The 25,220-nt window shown below is 37.0% G+C and overlaps 1 protein-coding gene, 1 long non-coding RNA gene and 1 pseudogene across 6 annotated transcripts; 2 read left to right on the plus strand and 1 right to left on the minus strand.

Annotated features, from left to right (window-relative positions):
- Nucleotides 1–1,959: 1,959 nt before the first annotated feature.
- On the plus strand, nucleotides 1,960–3,869 carry LOC145059272 (GDSL esterase/lipase At4g10955-like; annotated as a pseudogene). The gene is made up of 2 exons (XR_013686723.1): nucleotides 1,960–2,673; nucleotides 2,767–3,869. The product of XR_013686723.1 is annotated as a GDSL esterase/lipase At4g10955-like (transcript).
- Nucleotides 3,870–9,756: 5,887 nt separating this feature from the next.
- Nucleotides 9,757–11,037, minus strand: LOC145057266 (uncharacterized). Of its 3 annotated transcripts, none has more exons than XR_013686028.1 (3): nucleotides 10,398–10,985; nucleotides 10,211–10,309; nucleotides 9,757–9,997 (listed from the first exon to the last, which is right to left on the minus strand). It is a non-coding gene; the product is annotated as an uncharacterized LOC145057266 (long non-coding RNA). The 3 variants fall into 3 exon arrangements; XR_013686027.1 differs by lacking the exon at nucleotides 9,757–9,997 and having other exon boundaries at nucleotides 10,019–10,309; nucleotides 10,398–10,593; nucleotides 10,761–10,975; XR_013686026.1 differs by lacking the exon at nucleotides 9,757–9,997 and having other exon boundaries at nucleotides 10,019–10,309; nucleotides 10,398–11,037.
- A 9,065-nt stretch (nucleotides 11,038–20,102) lies between these two features.
- LOC145057267 (ubiquitin-conjugating enzyme E2 10) lies at nucleotides 20,103–21,762 on the plus strand. Of its 2 annotated transcripts, none has more exons than XM_079005046.1 (5): nucleotides 20,103–20,217; nucleotides 20,370–20,461; nucleotides 20,942–21,069; nucleotides 21,157–21,261; nucleotides 21,349–21,762. In XM_079005046.1, the coding sequence occupies exons 2-5, from the start codon at nucleotides 20,392–20,394 to the stop codon at nucleotides 21,490–21,492; spliced, it is 447 nt and encodes a 148-aa protein (XP_078861172.1). In that variant the 5' UTR covers nucleotides 20,103–20,217; nucleotides 20,370–20,391; the 3' UTR covers nucleotides 21,493–21,762. The 2 variants fall into 2 exon arrangements, with proteins under 2 accessions (XP_078861172.1, XP_078861173.1); XM_079005047.1 differs by having other exon boundaries at nucleotides 20,180–20,202.
- The last annotated feature ends 3,458 nt before the right edge of the window (nucleotides 21,763–25,220 follow it).

Raw genomic sequence — 25,220 nt, forward strand, 5'->3', positions numbered from 1 at the left:
TGACGTGAACAAACAACACGGATGATGTTGGGATTCATAGCATTTTAACCACACTCCAAACCCCATTACCAACTTTATTCTTTTCAACCTTATTCCATTTTTTTTTTGCACAATGCATATGTATAAGGGACAAACCATACAAGGGAAACTTTTGATTGTAATTTTAGTCCTCTCATTTTAGATTTATACATTTCTATTTTTTTTTAATTTAATAGTTCTAATTTAAATATAATAGTTACTATTTTCTTTCGATATATTTATCGTTATTTTATTATTAACAGGTACATGATAACAATATTAATTCTAAATGTTACATCTGTCATTTAATCTTATTCATTAGTCATTTAATTGTTAGATTTATGTGTCGTGGAAAAAACAATTATACATAAAAATATATTAAAAAAAATTGTTAAATAGTTTCACGATTAAATTATACTATATCATTTTTAATAAATAAAGATTTATTTTGCCACTTATTATATTTTTATTCAATTTGTCAAATGTCATTTTATGGTTGTTTTGAATTAATTTTTTTTTTCATGTCATATTATGCGTTTTTCTATTTTATTTAATTTCACATAATATTTTAATATAATAATTACAATAAATATAGTGATAAATGAATATTGAACTTACATTTTAATTTCAAAATTCTCAAAATTAAGATTCATTAGTATTTTTTATTTATTTAAATTTAAAAGATAAAAAATATTTCTATTATAATAATTCATTATTTTTATTATTTTCTTATAAACTCAAAGTTTTTAAATATTTTGATATTTATATATATTTTTTAATCAACACAAACACAATTACACAACTAGTAGTATATTATACAATATAAATCAGTCCACAACACCACTACACCAGGACTCACATCACCATCAACAGATGCCAACATTGCCACTACTTTCAAAACAACGCTTCACCTCCCTCCTCCATTTTTCACCGGAGGTAGATCTCCATAGATGTCGTCAACATTCAAACGCATTCCATTCGGCGGCGGAGCCAATGGGTTAGTAGTGGGGTGCAAGGACCCGACTTAAATGTGGGTTCCACCAGGTATATACATAAACAATAAAAAAAATAAAAAATTCTGAATAGATGGTCCCCTCTAAGAAAATCATGTGCACCCACTTACCCCATCTTAAAGGTGAAAGTTGCGTATTATTTTTCTTTCTCTGTTCAGTTTCAACAAAAGCACCCCTCTTCTTTCATCATCCTTAAACCTAGCTGCTCATATGCATTGCTTTTGATGCCGTCCACAAAGATCAGAGACCAGAATGAGCTCGTTTTTTCGGGCTCTCTCTAAATCTGAAGTCTAAAAACAACCACAAAGCTAGGTATGCTATTTATTTTTGACATTTACTTTGTTAAAATCAAGAAAATTCCGAGTAATCGTAACAGATGTTTTCGAATCGATTTTGGGGTAATCTTTATCGGACTATTTTGGCTTGGTCATTTGACAAAATTTATGATAAGAATTCAATCTAAACTCAGGCATTCAATCAGGTTCCTTTTTCCATGATAAAATTGATTTGATTGTTTAAGAAATCCCCATTTGGATATGTAATATCTTTTAAGAAATTTCTAAAATGATCTGAAGATTGATGAATCTGATTAGATTCAACTCTGAGCTTCAAGAGCATTGAATTGTGGGATTTGACTTTTGTGTTTGCTTGGGTCCTTCTATGTCTTGTTGCCTCCATTTCAATTTAATTGAAGTGTTTATCTCTTTACAGAAAAGTAGTGATTCATTGTCGATGTTTTCGTTTTTTTATTAGGTTGACCTTGTTTTTGCATAGTTTAAGAGGTATTGTTATGCTTAATTTAATAATTTGACTTGTAATAAGCCAACCACTCTATTGTTATGTGTTTTTTGTGATATAGGGTTTAATGTAGAGGCTTTATATTATCGTGTTTCTGCTTTCTTTTTGTTTAGTTTAAGGGGCATTTTGATGCTAATTTTATATTCTTGTTTAATGCTTATCTTATTGTTTAAGAGAATATCAAGGGGACAATGGCTTTACTGGTTGGAATAAACCAGAAAGACAGACAGACTTAAGACTCATAAAGAAGCAACAGTAACGGGGTCAACGGTGCATCCACTTGACGTCCAGGCTGGATCCGCCACTAATTCCATTTCATGGCTCCTTCCAACAAAAAGGTTTGATGCTATGCCCAGATCTCCTCCCGTAGGTACGTACATTTTCTTCCGCTACAGTTTTCCTTGTAAAATTCCAACCTAATTACTCCATATTCCTTTGGTTCTATAATGCGTTAATGGTTATCTTGTTTCCTTGTAATATTCATATCCTCTACAATCGACAAGGACCTTGAATTCAGCTCTACTTCATTACCTTAATTTCTCGTTCTCACATATTTGAAGGGTTGATTGGTTCCTAGGTTCTTTTTTCGTTCTGGAAAGTATGAAGAATCATAATGATTCTGTATTGCGTCGTAGAATCATAATAATATGCGAATTTGGGGTTCTTTATAGTCTTTTTGACCATTTGAAAATCTCTCTACATTGTCGTATCCGATTCCGTCCAATACGTGCCTATTTGTCTCTTTTCAGTATAAGTTTTGAGTTAATCAAGAACATACCACAAAGGAGATCATAGATCTGATGATGGCTCCAGAAAGGGACAATTTTGAGGTTTCAGTCGACTGGTACCACTTTTTCCATAACAGTAGACATTTCATCGAACACCTCTTCTGCTTAATCCTTGAAATAGTAGTAAACATGTTGCTCTATTGATTCAGGACCGATGTGGATCACCGAAGGTCCATCGCTGCATCCATGGTTCAAAGTGTTTACGTCATGCAACGCGACCTTCAGGAAAACCATCAAGGATCAGAGGCTCTCGCTCCTCCATGGTGGAACTTCTTCCATTTCGAGTAACACAGTCACGTCATAGACGATGCTGATTCTTCCATCTTTGGTGCTATCTACAAATCCAAACCTAACCCATCATCAACACCCTCAACCCCATCTCATATCATAGCTTTCAGAGGCACAGTAAACCAAAGGCGATGCATTCACTCGAGACCTGCAACTAGATCTCCACTTTGTCCAAAACGTGTTACATCAGTCATCAAGATTCCAAATCGCCATTCAAGCTGTGAGAAACATGGTTGCTTCTGGTAATCAAAACATCTGGTTAACCGGTCATTCTCTCGGATCCGCCATGGCCATGCTTGCGGGGAAGAACATGGTAAAAAACGGGATTTTCCTGGAATCACATCTTTTCAATCCGCCATTTGTTTCGGTTCCAATTGACAACATAAAGAACAAGAAAGTGAAACACGGTCTCAGAATCGCTAGCAGTTTTGTGACAGTCGGACTTGCTGTTGCAGTGAAGATTAAAAACAACAATCAACAAAGAAACATTCCGGCGAAAGATCAGTTTGTTGATTTGGCAGCGTGGGTCCCGCGTTTGTATGTGAACCCAGGGGACCATATCTGCTCAGAGTATATCGGGTATTTTAGACATCGGAGAAAGATGGAGAAGATGGGTGTGGGAATGGTAGAACGGTTGGCATCACAACATTCGATTGGGGGGGCTTTTCATGGATGCAATTGGGAAGGAATCACATGATCCGCTTCACCTTCTTCCCTCTGCATATTTAACAGTGAATTTGAGTCGTGCACGTGATTTGAAGGAAGCTCATGGGGTTCACCAGTGGTGGAGGTATGATCAACAGCTGGAATCCAGAACCTACAGAGGTTAATTATGGGGAATGTTAAATATGGAATATGCTAGGTATTTGGAGAGACGTTTGTATAGTTTGAATCTTAAATATGGTCTTGATAATTCATGTGCACAGATTTATACTAAAACTTTGAACAACTGGTTATTAATGGAAGGGCCCGTTTGGTTACCTCTTAATTATTAATTAAGAGGTAACCTCTTAAAAGTTCAGATTTGGCATGTTTGATAGCTCTTATTTTCTGCCTCTGAATTTATTAAATGACTCTTAAAATTTCAGACTTGAAGGCGCGTCTGAAAAAAATAAAGACACAAATGCCCTAGTATTGGGAGGTTTCTGAACCTTTTTTGCAAAAAAATTTCCACTTTTCAACTTATTCAAAGATTTTAAATTCCTATTATGCACCTCACAACAATATAACGGCTAGTTTCAGGGTTGATTTGGAGTAGCAGGGCGTGTTTGTTTCTTCACGGTTTTTGGTGGAATACAAACGAATTTGAATGAAACATCTCTTTGATGTGGGCGTTTGATTGGCAAAATTAATCTAATTAGAAAAATCAATGATATAGGTATCTATAGTTGGCAAAATAGTATTTGATTGACTTGGAATGATATCCGTTTAGTTTAGGCTATTACATAATTTACTTTCCAATTACCTTTAACAAATATATAGCCTAAACGGATATCATTTCAAGTCAACCAAACACTATTTTGCCAGCTATATATATATATATATATATATATATATATATATATATATATATATACTAGCCGTCTACCCGCGCAAAGCGGCGGGCGACGAATAATTTGATTTCTTTAGAATTAAAACCATTTTGCGTTCACTTTGAGAAATAAATATTAAATGACATCTATTTTTCAAGAGCATTAACATACCATATTAAGGGGGTGTTTGGCTAAGCTTTTTTTAAAACAACTTATTAGATTCCACATCACTATAAGTTAAAAAAGTGTTTGGATTAAAATAACTTATTCCGGTGGGGAACCTCTAATACGTCATTTTTTCATATGTTACCCTACACTTACTTGTTAACTTATAAGCTAATAAACTAATAAGCAATAAACTTTTTTGCCAAACACCCCCTAAATGGTTATTACTTCCATTTATACATACCCAAACCACTTGTATTGTTTATCGTCCTCTTTTTTTTTCGTTTTCCTTAATTCCTTTATTAATTTAATGTCCTACTAAGTAAAATGCTAAAATATATAAATAATAGTTTATAAAAATAAACCTTTAGAATATCAGGTGTTGTGATTCAAAAGTCGATAAATAGGCCTTTGAGAAGGCCAAAATACTCAGGTGTCAACTTGTTCATTGTGATTTTAAACCAAGTTTGGCCACAAATTAAAACATTTTCAACGATGGTATCTAATTCAAGGATTCATATTGATTTAGGTTCTCGAAACCTTAAAATATTGAACAAAATCTATATAGAACCTTATAATAAGGATAATAATCACCGTAATCAGGAAGTCAATGTGATAAAACTTGATAGTATAAGGACCAATGATGAAAAAGGTTTCCTTTTAGACTAAACAAGATGAAAAATATACAAACTATCTTAATCATGTCAAATCTTGTGTTTAACCGTTCTTTATTGCAAAAGTAAGGTTCCAAAATATACAAACTAATAATAATACAATGCTCTAACTGGCCATCTTGGTTGAGTTCTTTGAACCTGCAAAGCCAACACATTAAAGAAACATAGTAAAAACCTTTAATTTTTAGGAAACAAACCTGATATAATAAAGTCTTCACCCAATATATTTATAAGATAAAAATACAAAAAGTTAAAAATGATGAAATCAATTACAAGTAACGATTAAAATAAAAACCTGTTAATAAAGAGCCATCTGCAGGAGGGATATTTGATTTTCTGATGGTTTCAAATTTTGAATTATCCAAAATTCAGGGAAGGAGATAGAATTTGTTGAGAAATATAAAGATTCAAAACACAGGTTAAAATTTAATATTATTTTATTGATGACTACTTGTATTATTAGCTTAATGATTTGAACGTCTTAAAAAAATAATATTATTATATTCAATCTTATTTTATAAATAGTCAGATTTCTTTTATAAGATAGTAAAGATATATATATATATATATATATATATATATATATATATATATATATATATATATATAGTAAAGATATATATATATATATATATATATATATATATATATATATATATATATATATCAAAAGAGAAACTTGATGACATCACCTTCAACAATCATGACTATTCATTGTGTATTCTTAATTAATTTCAACCGCTGGATCATTTTGATGATGTCATCATAAAATAAAATAAAATTAATATTAACTAAATTAAGTTGTTGGATCATTTTGATGATGTCATCATAAAATAAAATAAAATTAATATTAACTAAATTAAGTTGAATACGTTTGGAAAGTTGAAAAGTTATTAATGGTGACTGAAAATTTTAATTGGAGTGTATTGAAGTAAAATAAATGTCAACATAATTGGGAAAACATAAATATGGTTCCTTCCTTTTTAAAATCAAATAATTTGTATATACTTTTCATAATTATAGAATTTGAAATCAAAGAATTCAAAATAGTTTGATATGAATCACAATATTAATTTATTCATATCCTTTCCAAAATTGTTGTTCAAAATTATGTATAAGTATAATCTCATTCAGTTGTTATCACAGTTTCGTGAAATCTAGACTTTGCAACATCATGTTCAAATACCTACTTTATAAGGTTAGCAATTTTTTTTTGTTTTACTGATTAATTTCTTACATATGATTATAGTTTATGTGTTCAATATATGTATCAATGGCTTATTAGCGGGTTTTTGATAAACGGATTTTCTATTCTCTCTCTCTCTCTCTCCCCCCCCCCCTCTCTCTATGTGTGTGTGTGTGTTTGGATTGAATTTTATATTTGGATTGGATATTATGTTTGGATTAGATGACGTAAAATTCAGTTTAATTAGTTCTGTGTTAATTGGATTGGATTATGTGTTTGGATTGGATGAAAAAATAAATAAAGAAAAGTAAAAATTGAGTACCTTCCCGAAGGGTTTAGTGTGTACATATGTTATTTCTTCAAAACGACTTATTTAGGCTTGCTGTAAAAACTACTTTTAATTGGAATGATTTGTATATTCTTTAATATATGTGGTGTTTGTGTTTCTAAATTAGCATATGCATTTTTGTCCAAATATAAAAAAAAGGCAAATGTAATTTTCATATTGTCGTATTATACATACTTGTTGTAAAATGATCTATTTACCCTTGCTTTGTGTGTCTGTGTTGTGTTTCAGTGTGTATATGTGTGTGTTTGGATTGGATTATGTGTTTTGTGTTTGATGATGTACAATTCAATTTAATTAGTTTTGTGTTTGGATTTGATTCTGTTTTTGGATCGGATAAAACTAGAAATAAAGAAAAGTAAAAGTGGAGTACCTTCCAGAAATGTTTAGTGTCTACATATATATATGAAAAAAATATATATGTTTTTAAAAAAAATTATGTAATAGGAAATTGGTTGTCCATCATTGCTACTGTCATCGGTTTTGATTTAGACGAAAGTTGGTATTCTTTTTATTGTCATGGTTGTTCAAAAAAAGTAAGTAAAAATGATGATGATACTAATGTTGAACCAATTACTAGTGATGGTTGTGGTGAAGTTTCTAACGTTTACAACGAGTAAGTTCATAATTTTATATTTGTAAAGTTCTTGTGCCTTTAATCTATATTCGAATGTTTCCAATTTTATTCATTATCCATTAAAGTATCATTTTATAATTTTTAGGGTGAGGGTTGTAATTCGTGTTCAATATGAAATTAGGTCTGCTTCTATTGTATTGTCTGACCGTCAAGTTAAAGATGTTATTCACCGTGGTAATAAGTGGCTAATAGAAAAGATATCAAAGGTAACGTTAATTTTTTTAATAGTCTACTCATCTCTTATTTTGTTTTATGATATTAATTTTGTTTAATATATATATATATATATATATATATATATATATATATATATATATATATATATATTGAAGAATTTAATAAATTCATTTTAACCCATTAATGAATGTAATACTTTATAACATAAAAAGTTGTATACAAAGATGTCCTTCAACGATTTGTATTTTTTATGCGTTTCACCGCGTTTAACGCAGGTTATAATCTAGTGTATATATATATATATATATATATATATATATATATATATATATATATATATATATATATTAAATGATAAACATTCATTAATTAAACTCTTATTCAAACCTATGTTGACTTGTTGGTGCGGGAGTTGGTGGGTGTGTGTGGTAATCAATGTTGGTTAGGGCGTGTAGGTAGGGTGAAGCGTGAGGTTTGTGTGGGTGGGGGTGTAAGGATGGAAAGTGTGGGTGGGGGTGTAAGGATGGAATGGAGATAGTGTATGTGTGGGAGCAAGAGTGATAATAATATGTTTTGATTTGATAAATTATGGCTAAAATAAAAAGAAAACGGGACAACTCTTTTTGTAATGGTGTGTTGTTGTGACATGTGCAAGTGAGAAACTAACAATGTCATTTTTGTTTACATACAATAAGTGATTTAAACATAAAAGAACAAAAGAACAAAAATAAATGACTAATTTTTTAACTTATCTTGTGGCGAGGTAATTGGAAAGCTAATCGACCCCACAAAATAGAATCGGCCATAAGTTCTCTCTCATTCTCTCCTTCTCTCGGTTCCTTGTGGTTAAAACGTATGGTTGGCTGATGAGATGATGACCTTGGTGGGAGCACGTACATTGAATTTCTGGGAGTTCAGAGCTTGTGGAGCTCCAGACTATCATGGGGCTAGGGACCCCATTGCTAGTGCCAGATGGTTGGCTGATGTCGCCAACGCTTTTCGTTCCAGCCGGTGTCCCGAGGGGACAAGGTTCGACTCGCTTCCTGTCTTATGAAGGACAGAGCACGGGATTGGTGGGAGGAGGTTGGTCATGCTATCGGGGATGATGTCGCGTTGGACGCGATGACATGGAGCGACTTCTCGGCCAGGTTCAAGGCCGAGTTTGCACCGGTGATTGAGGTGCAACAGTTAGCCCCGGAGTTTCAGGATCTGAGACAGACTACAGAGACAGTGGCGGAGATCACCGCCAAGTTCAGGGAGAGAGCCCTTCTGGTTCCGTAGTATGTGGCGGACGAGGAGATAAAGAAAGCTCGGTACCTCGAGATGTTGAGAGTTGACATCAGGGAGTTTGTGAGCAGGTCCAGCTGCAAGACGCCGGAGGACATGATTGTCCGGGCCAGGGATAGAGAGATTGATCTGGAGCAGATCAGGAAGAGGAAGCCGGATGAGATTCAGGTAGCCACAGGTTCGGGCAAAAGGCCCAAGGGGTCAGACTTGAGATCGAGGGATCATCAGAGCCGCAGCCGGTGCGGGAAGTGTGGCAGGACGCACAAGGGTGCGTGTAGGGGTGGCAGTGGTGGTGATTCTCACTGCTTCAAGTGTGGCCATACTGGTCATTTCAGCAGAGATTGTACTGCTACCACCAAGGATCGGACTTGATATGTTTCCATTATAGTCAGAGGGGCCATAAGAAGGCCCAATGTCCGAGTTTTCATTCGGCAGAATAGGTGATTGCACCTCTCCCTGCAACCTTGAGGATCACCGACGGCCGCCAGAGCCGGACGGAGGCGCCTGTAGCTAGGGGTGTTCACGGTCCGGTTTTTTCGGTTTTTAGGTCAAACCGAAGCCAAACCGTTAGTAACGATTTTTGCAAAGCAAAAACCGAAGCCGAACCATTGAAAATTTAAAATCAAACCAAACCGAACTGTTACAAACGGTTTGGTTTCACAGTTTGGGCTTTTTAGGCCCATTTTAGTCGTGTCCATTAAACTAATTTAGTAAAAAAACTGCACTATTAAAGTCGTTGAAACCGCTAAAATTCTGTCAAATATTTAAAAAAAAAATAACAATAATAAAGCTATCAAAACAACAAAAATTCAGCCTAATATTGTTAAAAAAACTGCAATATTAAAGCTATCAAAAAAAACCTGTCAAAACTGTAAATAAAAAACGGTAAATGAAAACATCAAATATTGTTCCATTACATCAAACATTAGACTAATACACACAACCTACTAAGCTGTCCATAATAACCAAATTGTTGTCCAAAAACATTACCAACAAGCTCACTTCCAAAATAATATCTAATTCATAAGCTTTTGTTGTCCAAAAAAGTCAATATTAAAACATCACAATTCACACCATAAAATGATAACCTACAATAAACGCATCCAAGATTAATGTTAATCCCTTGCTAAATTAGAAGGGAACTTATGTACTTTGTTCCAGACAATCTGATCAAAGTTTTATGATGTATATCAATTTTGAACTTGATAATCAACCAATTTACATCATAAAGCAATTCTATCGACTAACTCTTTAACATAATCAATACATCGACCAATCCATACAACACAATATATATTTACCTTAGTGATAAAACTTTCATGTTCTTCAGCCTGTTGAGCGATCTTAACAGCTTGTTTTGACAATATATCCTTCATTTTCTCTTTCCTTTGAGCAACTTTCTAAACAAACAAACAAATTCCCAATTCAAAAATTAGAAATATTGTATAAACAATCTACAAAAAAAAAAAATCGAACTCAAAATCGTACCATGGATCGATCTTCTAAACTCTGCTTCACTCCTTGAAACCTATGCCCATTCAATTGAGATGTTGAAAGAGGTTACTCGATTGAAGTAATTAAGAAAATTTGCTCACAATTGTCGCTGCCTTCGATGTTAAAAGGAGAAGAAGATCTCGAAGTGAAAGAGTTAGATCTACGGATCAAATCAAACCGCAACTGAGAGCTTGAAATCCAGCAAAGCACACACACACATAGAGAAAGAGAGGAGTTTATCAAGATACTTGCACACAATATCGAAGATCATGATAGAAAATGCAAAATACTTGCTTGATTTCAACATCTGTTATGAGCAATCAGGGACGGGGTGAGCAATCAAAAATCGGAACATACCAATTCAGAGCGCAAGCCAGGGGTAGTGTCAAGGCGTAGCTGTAGGCGTAGCTGTAAGAGACAAGCGAAGCTGCGAAGGCCCCGATGTGTTTGCCTTCTTCGCCTCTTATCTGCCTCACTACCAATGAACGGATGACCAACGAATTTGAAGTATACGATTGTGAATTAGGGTTGAGTTACGTTCTTCATTCAATATGTTGTCATTGCAGGCCTGCAAGGTGCAAGTTGTGACTGACTAACTTATGGAAATTTAGTGGGCTTCACAATCAGTTTCATAGTTCTTACTTCACAAATAATGAATTGGGTTGGCCTTGATAATTAATAGGGTTTGTGTCCTGTGCGTTTTACACATCTATGATTTTTATGTAAAAATTAATATATATATATATATATATATATATATATATATATATATATATATATATATAATTAAATTAAAAGTAAATATAATTGCATATAAAAAAATAATTTGTATATATATAAATCCTACGGTTCGGTCCAGTTTTTATACAGTTTGAAAATTTTGAAACTGTAATCCAAACCGTTCATTATGGTTTGAAAAGTTTGAAGCCGCAAACCAAACCGTAAAGAAAAATACAAACCGTCAACCCAAATCGATGACCGGTTTGACCGGTTTCACGGTTTCAAACCGGACCGTGAACACCCCTACCGGCTGCAGCAAGGAGCAGGGCATATCAGTTGGTTTCAGATGAGGCGTGAGCAGCCCAATGCATCAAGTACATATCTTCTTTCATTTTCCCTATCAGTTTATGTTATGATCTTATTGTTATGGTTATGCATTGGTATTGATAACGATATTTCAGAATTTTGTGGCCTGCTTGTGATTGAGTTATATGCCATCTGCATACCTTGGATTTTTAGAATGATAGTAGGAGGTCGCCTCCTTTAGAGCAGGTTACTTTGGATGCAGTAACTGTAGCATACATGTGTGGGGCTCGGCGGTGTCTCGCTAGTTCGGGAAGGTGTCGTTAGGGGATAGATCGGTTAGATGCCCAGCTGTGGTGAGCTCGGGTTTTTCAGCAAAAGTGGCCAGAGGATGGTAGGGAGAATTAGTAATTCTCTCAAGCTGTGAGTTGTGAGGGGCTAGACGATCGAAGTGGGGGATAGCCACTAGTGGGGGCCAGAAACATAAGCAAGTGCAAGACTGAGGTGCTTCCGCAGTTATGGTGAAGTAGGAAGCAACTTAAGTGGCTATTTGGTTTGAGGAGCAGTTAGGTTGGAAGTTGGGGGAGAACTTCCCAACCTTGAATTCGCGTCTTAGCGAGTAGTTGGTGAATGGTTCGGTGAAACCAGGTCGGAGAACCTTCGGAAGGTGCGAGTTTAGTCGGGATATAAGGTTGCGAGGTAGTCGCAGCATTCCCCAGCAGCGAGTCAATGAGGGAAGTGATGTAAGATGCGGGTAAGCCGTAACGTTCATTAGCAACTTAGCTAGCGGAGTGTAGGCGGGGGCTCGTATCTCCTAATTCGCGGAGTGTGGGTGGGGGCCCGTATCTCCGAGTTAGCATGATAAGAACCAGGAAAGTATAGCTAGTTGAGATCAGGAGAGGAGTGGGTCTTCATAGCCCTAGATAGGTGAGACCTGAGGGAAAGGCTACTCCGAAGTATAGATGAGTGGGACCTGTGGGCGAGGCCCGTGTTCTTTTAGTAATAGGTGGGACCTGGTAGAGACCTTAGGGTAAGGTAGAGGATCGGGGATCCTAGATCTTCTAGAACCAGAGTGGTTGGGTTGGTAGAGCAGTTCAGGTAGTCGCGGTATCTTCATGAGTCGCTGGGAGCGACTGAGGGAATGTTCTCGCGTTTGGTAACCAGTGGGGAACCAGTATTTCAGGGAACGGTGGATCGGTTGGGACCTAGGTGGTCTCGGTTCATCTGGAAGGCGGATGGGAGTCGGCAGGACTTCAGGCATGAATGATGATAAGGTGTTTGGTGCAGAAGGCAGTGAGCTGATCGGGTAATGCTAAGTTGCTGACTGCGGAAGCAGATAGTCTCGGAGGATGGTCTGAATTCACACGTTGGGTGGAGTTTTCAGTTTCGGAGCATCGTATGAGGGGATTTTTCGTGAGTGCTAGTATGATGGTCGACGCTGAGAGTGGCCAGTATTGCGGTTTCAGCAGAAGATTTGTTCTTGGTGGAGATCGTAAAGATCGTTGCTTATAGGAAGTTGCCTTAGAAAGGCCAGTGACAGTGCAAGGAAAAGGGGGGGAACCCCTTGTGTATCAATGTAAGTGCACTGTGAGTACCAGTAAGGCTACCGGTTGGGTAAAGGGTTGTACTCGAAGGTAGTAATGATCGAATTATCCCGAGGATGATGTATCCAGGAATGGACCAATTGGGTGAAGTGCATAAAGATGTAAGCGGATTGTAAGATAGTTGACTGTGGCAGACTTCGAGGACGAAGTCTAGTTTAAGTAGGGGAGTGTTGTAACACCCAGAATCATGAAGACCCAGAAAGGAAAGAAAACCCTAAGTCAAAGGGGTCAACTCGTCGAGTCTAAGGAGGAACTTGACGAGTCAGAGCGGACCCCGTGTGTAACATCCCAAAATTCAAGACCAAAAATTTCTTTTTAATAAAACATTACTTTAAACAAAGACATCATTCCAAAACATAATCTGAGTATAAGTTTTCAAAACACTTGTTTATTATCAGAGTAAACATTCCCAGGCTGACTAATCTATAGTGTGTGCCATGCGATCACCCCGAGCTCCTCCCTCCGCTACCGGAAGTACCTGAAAACAAAACTGAAAACCATAAGCACGAAGCTTAGTGAGTTCCCCACCTTACCACATACCACGCAATAATATATACTGCACATTCTGGGCCACGCCCGCTATCCTGGGCCTCGCCCTTCTACTTCGGGCCTCGCCCGCTATAACGGCCCCGCCGCTCCAGGCCCCGCCTGGCTTCGAGCCCCGCTCGGATACAGATCTGTTTCACTTAGGCCTCGCCTGTCACAGGGCCTCGCCCACTAACATATAATAGCACATAAACATATCACATAACATTACATAAGCTAAACATATACTAACAACTCTTGCTCTAAGGCCTCGCCTATCTCTGGGCCCCGCCCGAGTCCTGCTACTGATGAGTCATGGAACCTCGTCCATACTCCTGCTGATAGTGAGGTTCGGGCCCAGCCCACCCTCACTCCTTTCCTAACTTGGGCCTCGCCCCTGCTCTGCTGCTACTGAGACGTGGAACACCATCCACACTCTGCTATTGGTGAGATACGGGACCTCGCCCTCTCTCACCTCCCTACCAGGCACATACAAGTATCACACAGACAACAAGTATAAACTATCACATAAACCGCTCCTTGGGCATCCGCCCTCTGTCATTGGACCTCGTCCAAATATCATACTAGCATACTGTGCCTAGGGCTAACCCCCGGGTCTTCTACTCATAACTACATGGGCCGGCATTGTGGCCGTAGACCCATTCATACAAAGGGAAACTCACCTGATACTGCTGAACTGCTGCTGCTAACCCCTTTTACCGCTACCTGACCGCTAACTCCGAACTGCTGCTCCGCTAGCTCCCCGAGCTATCAATAACAACCCAACACTTAGTCTAACTGACCTCCAAAGGTCAACCAAGTCAACTCTGGTCAAAGTCAATGTCCTGGTCAAAGTCAACCTTCCAGGTCAACCCTACTCGCCGAGTCACCCTACTGACTCGCCGAGTTCATAAATCCAGAGTCCTTCCACTCGCGACTCTACTCGCCGAGTCAGCCCCTGACTCGCCGAGTTTACTGATTCCCGATTCCTGTCCTGTCCAACTCACTGAGTCCTGGCTCGACTCGCTGACTCGAGTCTTAACTCGAAGGGTTTGGGACCACTCGACCTGACTCGCCGAGTCTAAGAACAGACTCGCCGAGCACACGACAATCTTCATCCAACTCGCCGGGTTGTTCATCCAACTCGCCGAGTTCATGCCTATCTTCATCCGACTCGACGAGCTGTTCATCCCACTCGTCGAGTTCCTCTTCATCTTCAAGCTACTCGCCGAGTCCACTAGAAGGACTCGTCGAGTCCACTAAGATCCACTTACATGCAGAGGACTTCCGAGTCATGCATGAGCTCCAAACTGTAGATCTACCCTCCCCAAGCCTATTTCCCACGTAAAGTTGCAAACTTTACGTGTAGAGAGGGAGATCTAGGCAAAATACACCCATAGCTAGGGTTTAGGACCAAGAGACTCCAATTTCCACTCAATGGTTGATACTTTCTGGGATTCCATACCAAAACAAGCATGGATCTGAGGTAGCACCCTCAGATCTGGACCTCAAGCTCAAGATTGGTCTTAAACATGGCTTAAAAGCCCCAAAACTCATATCCAAGGAAGATCTAAAGGAGGGAAACGAATTGATACCTTCCAATGCTCTGAAATGCTTCCAAAACTTCAGATCCAAAGCCACTCCCTGATGCTTCAAAGATTCCCACTCCTTCTTCTTCCTTAAAACCACTCAAAAATGGCTAAAAGCTTGAATGAACACAATGGGGGCTTAAGGTGCGGCGTTCTGGGTGTGAGAGGCTGTAAAGGAGCCCTAGGAAGAAGATTGAGACGCTTAAATAGGCTCCAAGCCCCGGATTTAGGGTTTTCCTCGCACAGACCAGACTCGCCGAGTCCACTTGGCCGACTCGTCGAGTTGGTCACTTTCTTATCGACCCGGATCCCGTTCCGACTCGCCGAGTCCTTCCTTGGACTCGTCGAGTTCTTCTTAAATTTAGGGTTTCCTTTACTTCTTGGCTTTCAAAATCCTGGGTGTTACACCGTGTCGCAAATTAAGTGACTGACTCGGCGAGTCTGGTCTGGGCTGGGAAAGCCCTAATTCTGGGACTTGGTACCCTATTTAAGCATCTTATTCTCTTCCTTAGGGTTCATTACAACCTCTCTCGTCCAGAACCCCAAAAACCCTAGCCACCAAACTTCATTTTTGGAGCTTTTGGTGATGATTGAGGTCCATTGGAGTGGATTTTGAAGGGTTGGAAGAAAGGAGCAAGAAAGGAAGTGTAGATCCAGCCTTCATATCATTTTGGCAACTGTTAGAAGGTAAAAATTATGGACCTTGAGCTTTCAATTGATAGATCCCCTTTCTAGTTTGCTTTTGGTCACATTTGGATCATTTCCAAGGTTAATCCGAGTATTAATCCCTTGAGGATGGATTTGGACAACAGATCTGGACACTCTTAAGCTTTAGGAGCTCAGAGTTGCTGGCTTTATCCAGCTAAGATCCCATTTCATGACCTAGGTTTTCATTGAAGCTTGGATTAAGTGTTTTAGCCCCATAACACCTTGCATGCACGTAAAGTTAGCAACTTTACGTGCAATGCTAACATAAGGAGTCCATATCTATGCGTTGGAGGTGTTGGGATGGACTGTAATCAACAAAATAGAGATGTCACAAGATGGACTTGGCGAGTCAGTTCATGGACTCGACGAGTCGGGCCGCAAACCCAAGCCCTTCTGTTTATGAGTCGGATCAGTGAGTGGGGTTAGAGAAGGGCTCAGCTAGTATGGGTTCATAATGGACCTGAAGATCATAGTACTCGACGAGTTGAAGAGGAACTCGGCGAGTCCAAGGCAATCTTCTTAGTTATGAAGATGAACTCGACGAGTTCAAGGATGAACTCGGTGAGTCGATTGAAGATGGTCCTGAATGTTAGTTGAAGGAGAACCCGTTGAGTTGTTGCTAGACTCGTCGAGTAGAGTCGAGGTCGTTTTGGGATTTGAGGAGCATGGACTCGACGAGTTGGTAGAACAACTCGACAAGTTGAGTCAACTGGAAGTTGACTCTGACTGTTGACTTTGACCTTGAGAAGGACCTTGACCAGAGTTGACTTAGTTGGCTTCTTGAGGACAGTTAGACTAAGTGTTGCTATTTTGGTATTTGTAGCTCGGGAAGCTAGAGGAGCAGCAGTTCAGAGAGTTGTTGGATAGCAGCCAGAGGGTTATCAGCAGTTTCAGCAGCTCGAGGTGAGTCTTGTCATTGTGTGCATGGGTCTACGGCCATAATGCTGGCCCATTATGTTCATGTTCATGTTTATGCTTATGTATAGAAGGAAGACCCAGGGGTTAGCCCTAGGCACTTATTGATATATGTTCCGGGTTATGACCTGATGTCGGACGAGGCCCGAGGAGTGTTAGGATGTTAGAGGTCTTTGTGATTCTTGCATGTGTCGGTATGATAGGATACAGACCGAGGGTTCGATGTCGGGGTAAGCCCGAAGTACGTTAGATAATAGTATGCTTCCGGGCCGGGGGTCCGATGCCAGTGTATTCCCGAGGAAGATTCTTATGTAATGCGTTAGATTATACTTGTTGTCTTCGTGATACTTGTATGTGCATGGTAAGGAGGTAAGTGTGGGCGAGGTCCCGTATCTCATCACTAGCAATGGGGTTCCATATCTCGATATTAGCAGAGCAGGGGCGAGGCCCGTGATAGGAAGGATGTGAGTATGGGAGAGGGCACATATCTCACTACTAGTAGGAGTGTGGACGGGGCTCCACTACTTCAGTAGCAGACCAGGGGCGGGACCCAAGTTAGGTGAGGCCTTAGAGAAGGGTATGGTTAGGGAATGTTTATGTATGTTTCAGTATGTTATTTAATCGTATGTATGTGTATGGCGGGTGAGGCCTAAAGGAAACAGATCTGTATACCGGGCGGGGCTCGATGCCAGGTGAGACTTGATGCCAGGCGGGGCCTGATGACGAACGGGGTCTGATGGCGGGCGAGGCCCAATGCAGCGGGTGGGGGCCCAGTATGTGGTTATGTGCTCGGTATTATGTATGGCATGTATGGGTCAGTAGATATGTATGGTATGTGGTAGGTTGGGGAACTCACTAAGCTTCGTGCTTACGGTTTTCAGTTTGGTTTCAGGTATTTCCGATAGCGGAATGAAGAGCTCGGGATGATCGCATGGCACACACCAAGAAGTTTAGCCTGAGATGTTTACTCTGATAAAATGAATAAGTGTTTTGGAAGAAGATACTCTGATTTGTCATATAACCCCTTTTTGTATGATTGAATGACTTAATACTATGGATTTGTAATGTTTTTAAAAGAAATTTTTGTCATAATTTTTGGGATGCTACAATGTAATTATTCATAATTTAAATTAGGATAAATATACACTTTGATCTGGTCCAAGATAAGAAGTAGATTAAAGAAAGAAAAAAAACCCTAATCGACCCCACAAAATAGAATCGGCCATAAATTCCCTTTCATTCTCTCCTTCTCTCGGTTCCTCTCTCTCGACATACCCTCTCTCCAAACCTAGGGTTTTTCATTTTTTATCAAAGGAAGAAAAAGAGTGTTGTCATTCTTGGGGTGCTTCCACATTAGTTAGTTTCGATTTGAGCTCTTCATCATCCAAGAAGAAGCAAGGATTCAATACACATTAAAAGAGTGTTGTCATTCTTGGGGTCCTTCTGTTGCATATTTTAAATTTTATAAAGTATCATCATATTCCAACAATTAAGGCTTTCTTGGAGAGAGATAGAGAGAGATGGGGTGTATTATGGGCCATTTATATATTTTTAATTGATTGTTCTAATGTTGTTACTTACGCTTATCCATAAATAATAGTAGCTAAAACAACCTGACATTTCCACCAAGAAATGAGATATGAGTTAACCTTGCCATTGTAGCTTGTGTTTGTAATGCTCTAAATTTTCAAATACATTTTTCATTTTTAATTCACATAATTCTCATTAACACATTTCACAAAAACTTCAAAGTGTCAATTATCAAAAACACAAATCCATAATCGTTTGAATAAAAATTCAGGATCCTCTAAAACATGTCTCTAACTCGGGTGTGTGTGTACAATCAAGTCGCTGCATTCCCGTGATCCTGAGAGGTACCTGAAACACATAACACATATGTCACAACTAGCATTTTAGCTAGGAAATTTTGTGTTCATGTAAACATCAACTATTGTGAAACTTGTAACTTTAATTTGATATTATTCACTATGCTCATTCAATGACAACAAATTGGATCGAAATCCACACATGAAATTCAAAACCTAATACAATACATCTCATGTAGTAAACTATTGGTTGAAAACCCTAAAAATCTCGGTTCAAGTTTAATATGGACTAGGAACCTCTTATTGGGCCTAATGGATCAATAAACTTTCAATTTGGCCATTTTGGGCCTAGGAACCCTATTTGGGCCCTAATTGAACCTGTATTCATAAAACTTTAGCCTTTTGGGCCATGTGAGCCTATGATGATCCATCTTATTACTATGAGCCATGATGGGCCATAACTAGCTTCATAAGCCTTAATGGGCAGTAAACTACATTATTGGGCTTCTTTGGGCCGTGAACCCTCATAAGGGCCCAATAGGCTAAAAAATATTTATTTTGGGCCTCATAAACTCGAAATAAGACAAGAGAGGGCCCAAATCTTCTCATCTCTTTTCTCCTAGCCCATTCTCTCTCTCTCCCCCCCCCCCCCACACACATATATATATATATATATATATATATATATATATATATATATACACATATTGGTTTAAAAAAAATGGAGAAATCAAGTTAATTGTAAGCTTGCCACCTAATTATTGTTTAATGATAATCTAGGCTAGGATTTCTTAAACCATCGTGTAATAACCACAATCAATCCCTCCCCTCTCTTCTTATTGCTCCCGACCGAAGTCACCACCCCTCACCATCTTCATTTTTACTTTTAAATACTCTAAAAAATCCTCTCAAGAACTCCCCTTTCCTCCTCACTTTGTGTGTTTGGACATCATTTCGAGTAGAAAAAATAAATTTTAAGGTTGTCTTTGATTATTGAACTAATATGCGATGTTAGTGTTAATGAAGAGTTTGAAGGTTACAATTTCCGACACTAAAGATGAAATTGAAAAAATGGTATGTCTAAATCATTATAGGGTCATATGATTTTTGGTTCAATCTCATTGCAAAACCGATCCTATTGCGATCCAGATTATTTTTGGCCTTTATAATCATAATATGTCACGATTTCACAAACAAAATTATGATTTTAACAGTAATGTTTTGAACAACATTCTTATAAGGAAATATATATTTCAAAGTGCTATGTGTGGTTGTGAGATTGAATATTGGAAAGGAGACATCTTTTGAAGAGTTTGGTATTTGATCAAATATATGTGTGGTTGATAGATTTAATTCCAAAAAGAATGAACTTTTTAATTCATTTTTCATTTCCATTTGACCAAAACAGCACCTGATATCTTTACAAATATACCAAAATTAAATATGCTGAAAATAGGAGGAGCAAAATGGTAATAATCTAAAAGACGAGGGTATGCGGACCAATGGAGAGCCGACGGAAGAGAGAGAATATCTATATAAAAGACATTTCTCCGAATACCATAAGCTTCCTCCGATTTTTCAGAAAAAAAGTAGACTCTAATAATCAGAGGTGAGGATCTTCGAGGTAATTTGCCCCCCTTTTCTCCTTCTCTCTCAAAATTATCTGTTAAAATTTTCAATTTTCAATGGATTCCTGTATATATAGCTATCATGTATTCAATCGTGTTGTTTGCGAGTTTTAATTTGAATTAGGGTTTGTGTTTGCGGAAAGTTTAGGATTTCCTGGTGGCGGTAAAGGATGGCTTCGAAGCGGATCTTGAAAGAACTCAAGGATCTTCAGAAAGATCCTCCTACCTCTTGCAGCGCAGGTATCGTATTATCATCGATCTGTTCAGATCATATTTCCGTGTTTTCCCCGACTCTTAATTTTGATCCACCACGTTCTACGTTTAAATTCTAAACCAAAGCTGCGATTCAACTGCGATATCGCTAATCGTTGGTGAAATAATCACTACAATTCCTAGGTTTTTCGTTTTGTGTCCAATTTCCTAGAAAGATGATTCGATCTCTAGGTAAACCTGCTACATGACGGATTCTGTAGTCATACGAGATCCATGATGTATTGACATGTTAATCGGAAATGAAATAGACTGGACTATTAGTATTAGGTGTTTAAGTTTCTACATCAGATCCTTGTTGCTTCTTGTGGCTCACCTCCATGGAAAAGTTTCCCAATTGTAACCTTTTGAAATTGGTAGAATCTGCAGACTTTATGAACATCTGTTGGTGGTGATTGTAAGCCAATATGAAGGTGATTGATATTCTTGATTTGTTTATCTAATTTTTAGGCCCAGTGGCAGAAGATATGTTTCACTGGCAAGCTACAATTATGGGTCCTCCTGATAGTCCTTATGCTGGTGGAGTGTTTCTAGTTACCATTCATTTCCCTCCAGATTATCCATTTAAGCCACCAAAGGTATATATATATAATAAATAACTCATTTGAAAATTGAAGAATGATCTGTTTGTTAAATGAAATATTACCCTTTTGCCCCTTTTCCAGGTAGCTTTCAGGACAAAGGTTTTCCATCCCAATATCAACAGCAATGGCAGCATTTGCCTTGATATCTTGAAGGAACAATGGAGCCCTGCTCTTACCATTTCCAAGGTTTTAACTTTTTTCAACATTCTATTACTCCAGAATGAAATGGGAAACGTGAAATGACGATTTTGCCCTTTGTGTGTGTGTGTGTAGGTATTGTTGTCCATTTGCTCTCTGTTGACCGACCCGAACCCAGATGACCCTTTGGTCCCTGAGATTGCACACATGTACAAGACGGATAGGAACAAGTATGAGACAACTGCAAGGAGCTGGACCCAAAAGTATGCCATGGGTTAGATGATGATGATGATGATGATGATGCTGCTGATGTGTTTGTGTTTGTTACTGGTAAGGAAGGGCACCTTTTTATCTTTTTCCTTTTGTGGGTTTTTGCTTATTTTTAATTTCAAGAAAAAAAATGTGTGGAATTTTAATATGCGTCTATTGTAAGATAGACTTTAAAAAAAAAGGGAAAAGGTGAACTCCTTCAGACGCTCTTCCTGTTGCTTTTAATTTTGTATGGAAAAATATTTGCCTTTCCAAACTATATCTAATTCTTCTTCTTAACCCTTTGCTTTTTATTTCAAGATTTTCAAGTTTGTTGCTGCTTTTATTTCACAGTTGTGATTGGCTATATAGTATAAAAAATCCCAGTTGTTCAAAGTGTAATAATGTCTTGATAAGGAAAAAAAATTAAAATACAAATTACAAGTATGATTCTATAATAAAAGTACATTGCCATTTCTTGTATTTATCTTAACAAAATCCAGTGTAGAAAAGTTAGCCTGGATTGATAACAAATAGGACGGATTTTATCAGAATTAAGAACGCAATATCAAAGAACAGTGAATCAGTAGCAACTTTTTTTTTTTGCATTGAATCTTGACGTTCCTTTGAGAAATTGTCTTTTTGTTATGATTTTTTGGTTACTGTTTTTGTGAAAATGGTATAATATTTGTCTCCATCAGTGTTTTGTGAATTTGTGAATTTGTCCTTTTGCTTTGAGAATTCGTCACCTACTCCTTTGCCTCCACCACTAATACTATCCTTCCTTTTACCACCGACTCTCATCTTGTCCTTCTTCCTTCACTTCTTTTAACGATGACCACCACCTAGATTTAGGGCTTTATTTGATTTTTCATCTTATTCATAGAAAAGAGAAAATAATCAAGATTTTGTATTGATTAAAGTTTAAAATGGTTGATAAAATTAAAACATAAGAAAAAGGCAAAATAATCATATTTTACCATTGATTAAGAGGGGGTCTAATGGTGTTGAACAAAATAACCAGCGTCATAAATTTTGAAACCATGAGGACCACAACAATGCCAACAGCATGGACCAAAATTGTAGATCAATCAATTTTTATGAGTTGAGGACAAAAACAACAACAAAATACAAAGTTGGACTAAAGTTGTAATTTGAACTAGACCATTTGGCAACCTACTCCATTTTGTTATTATAGGTTAGATTATTTTCTCACAAGTTTAAAGGTCTTCATAGGTTCTAGATCATTATTAGAATTTAGAACAATTCATTAAATGAGCATCTTTTCCAAGTTTAAAGGTCTAGTGTATTAGCGAGATCATTTTTTGATACGTAAAAAGACTTTTCGGACAATCCGTGTGATTAGAATAGAGACTAGAAAGGTACGTCTATGACATGCAATTGTTTCCCATGCACAATGTAATGCAGTTTACCAAGTTCATCTATTTTTGGTATATATAATTTGTAGAGTTTCCAAAAGTTGAATCAAACTTGCATATAAATCATTATTTGAAAATTATGTTCTTAGAAAATTCACTAATGGACCTATAGGTAACAATATACTATTCATCCATATTCTCCTCCTTGGACCGATTCTACTTTTTCCTCATTCTTTTACCCTTATTTCCATTCTAAACATGAGAGATATAGTATAGTGATTAGTGGATATACTTTATATTGTGCTTATGCCCATCGTCATCGTGTTCTCAAAATACATACCAATCAACACTAGAGTCTAGAGCCTATGTCAACACTGTTGTTGTTGTAGTTGTTCCAAAGCCATTACATAGGCATCTCTCTTGGACGACCAAACTTACTTTTCTACTTCTTCATGTTAACCATTAACGTTTTTTATATTTCGTTTACATATAAAAATTTATAAGCAGGGTCGGTCCTGACTTATCTTAGGCCCTGTGCAAACACGAAAAAATGTCTCTTAAAAATAAGTTTAAAAAATAAAATAAAATATTATATAAGTATATTTAAAGGACTCTTAGTTAAAAAAATAAAATAAAAATAGTATATAAAATGTTATATAAGTATATTAAAAGGCCTATTAAAAAGATTATATAAGTATATTAAAGTGGAACGCAACAAATTAAAATCCAAAGGAAAGGCTTTGGAGGAATCGAACAGAGGTTAGCCGACAGTTTACAAGCCAAACCACACTAACCATTTCAACTAAAGTAATACATGTGCCACACAAATGTTCCTGCTTATATATATTATCATATAAAGCAATCAGATAATTAAAAAAGCCATCAAGAAGAATCGAACCAAGGTTTATAGTTTATAAGTGGCACGCCTTAAAAAAGCCCTGAACAAATTTTTGGTTAATTATGGCTGTAATATTATATATAAGATAACGTTATTAGGTTAATAGGATGATTTTCGGGCCATATTTTTTCCGGGGTCCTGTACGATTGAACACTTTGAAGTTTGAACTCCCGTCTCCCTAGAGCCGGCCTGTTTATAAGAGCATAGAGATTATTCGTGGGTTGTTATGTTTTTTGTTTGAGGCTATTTACATCATTTGGTATTCAAAGCCCAACTAGATCCAGTTTATGTAAGCAATCACTAGCATTAATAATACTAGATAAGACGTCCCATTTCATATTACTCAATCATGTTAGATCTTTTCTCTTTACCAAGCAAAGAACTGTACTTTAATGAATCAGCAAGCTACTAGCGATTAGGTGTGTTTCCTTTAAAATAATAAAGAAGAAATTTTTGAACAAACAGTCATCTGATTAAAGAATCATCAAGCAAAAAACGCTTATTCACGTATTAGAATGGTTACATGAGTTATATGAAAATTGGATTTGGATCGATTGAATAGGAGAAACCCAAGAGTGCTTTGTGTTTGCTCGAATGAAACAGAGAGATAACTAAATCTGTTACAAAAGAAGCATTAATGGCTGAAAGTGAAATGACTGAAGGTCTTAACGGGAGAGGAGAGACAAAACAATGTTAAAAAGACTTGGATCAAGAAACAAATTATTTATTTTTGCTGCAAAACGTTCTATTATATTGGCACGAGGGAGGATGCTTAATATTCATATATTCATATAAATATAAGTATATTCATATATAAATCTACCACCTCCCCTCCGCCACCGACCACTACCACCACCGCAACAAATCACCATTGCCACCTTCGCCACCACCACCACCTCCGCTATATTTATGAATAATCACTTCATTTATACTTATTCATATATGAATATACGTATTCATATATGAATATAGTAATTCGTATATACTTATATATGAATATACATATCCATATACATATTCATATATAAATATGATCCGTTCAGTCGGCCCGATACGTTTGAGCGTTTAAACGTATATTCAAAATGGATGGCTTAGATTCATTCCCTCGTTCTCAACATTTTTTTCTCAGTTTAACCCTCTTTTTTTTTTCTCTCTCTCTCTCTCTAAGAAAGAATATTTTGGTAGGAAGGTAAGAAATTTTTTATACACATATTTTTTTTAGCAAACAAACGAAATGAATCATTAGATGATTAAAAAATAAGATGTTTTATAAGAAAAAATTCCCAAAAAACACCTTCATGATTCATTTTTAAATAAATCAAGAAAAATTTCAATTTATTACAATTTTAGTGAATATCAACAAAATCATCGTAAAAATGAATCATCGAAATGTTTTTTTAATTTTCTTTAGAATCATGTAATTTTTGATTAATTTAGTGATTCGTTTGTTTTATTCGCTAAAAAAAAGCCGAAAATTTGGG

This window comes from Lactuca serriola, chromosome 6 (genome assembly GCF_051521515.1).
Source record: "Lactuca serriola cultivar US96UC23 chromosome 6, Lser_US96UC23_V15, whole genome shotgun sequence".
Classification (NCBI taxonomy): domain Eukaryota; kingdom Viridiplantae; phylum Streptophyta; class Magnoliopsida; order Asterales; family Asteraceae; genus Lactuca; species Lactuca serriola.

Excerpts from the sequence above, each read along its gene's own strand:
- LOC145057267 (XM_079005046.1), top strand. The coding sequence starts at position 20,392 with ATGGCTTCGAAGCGGATCTTGAAAGAACTCAAGGATCTTCAGAAAGAT. Across the intron at positions 20,462-20,941 it reads TCCTACCTCTTGCAGCGCAG|GCCCAGTGGCAGAAGATATG; the intron begins GTATCGTATTAT and ends TCTAATTTTTAG. Across the intron at positions 21,262-21,348 it reads CTGCTCTTACCATTTCCAAG|GTATTGTTGTCCATTTGCTC; the intron begins GTTTTAACTTTT and ends GTGTGTGTGTAG.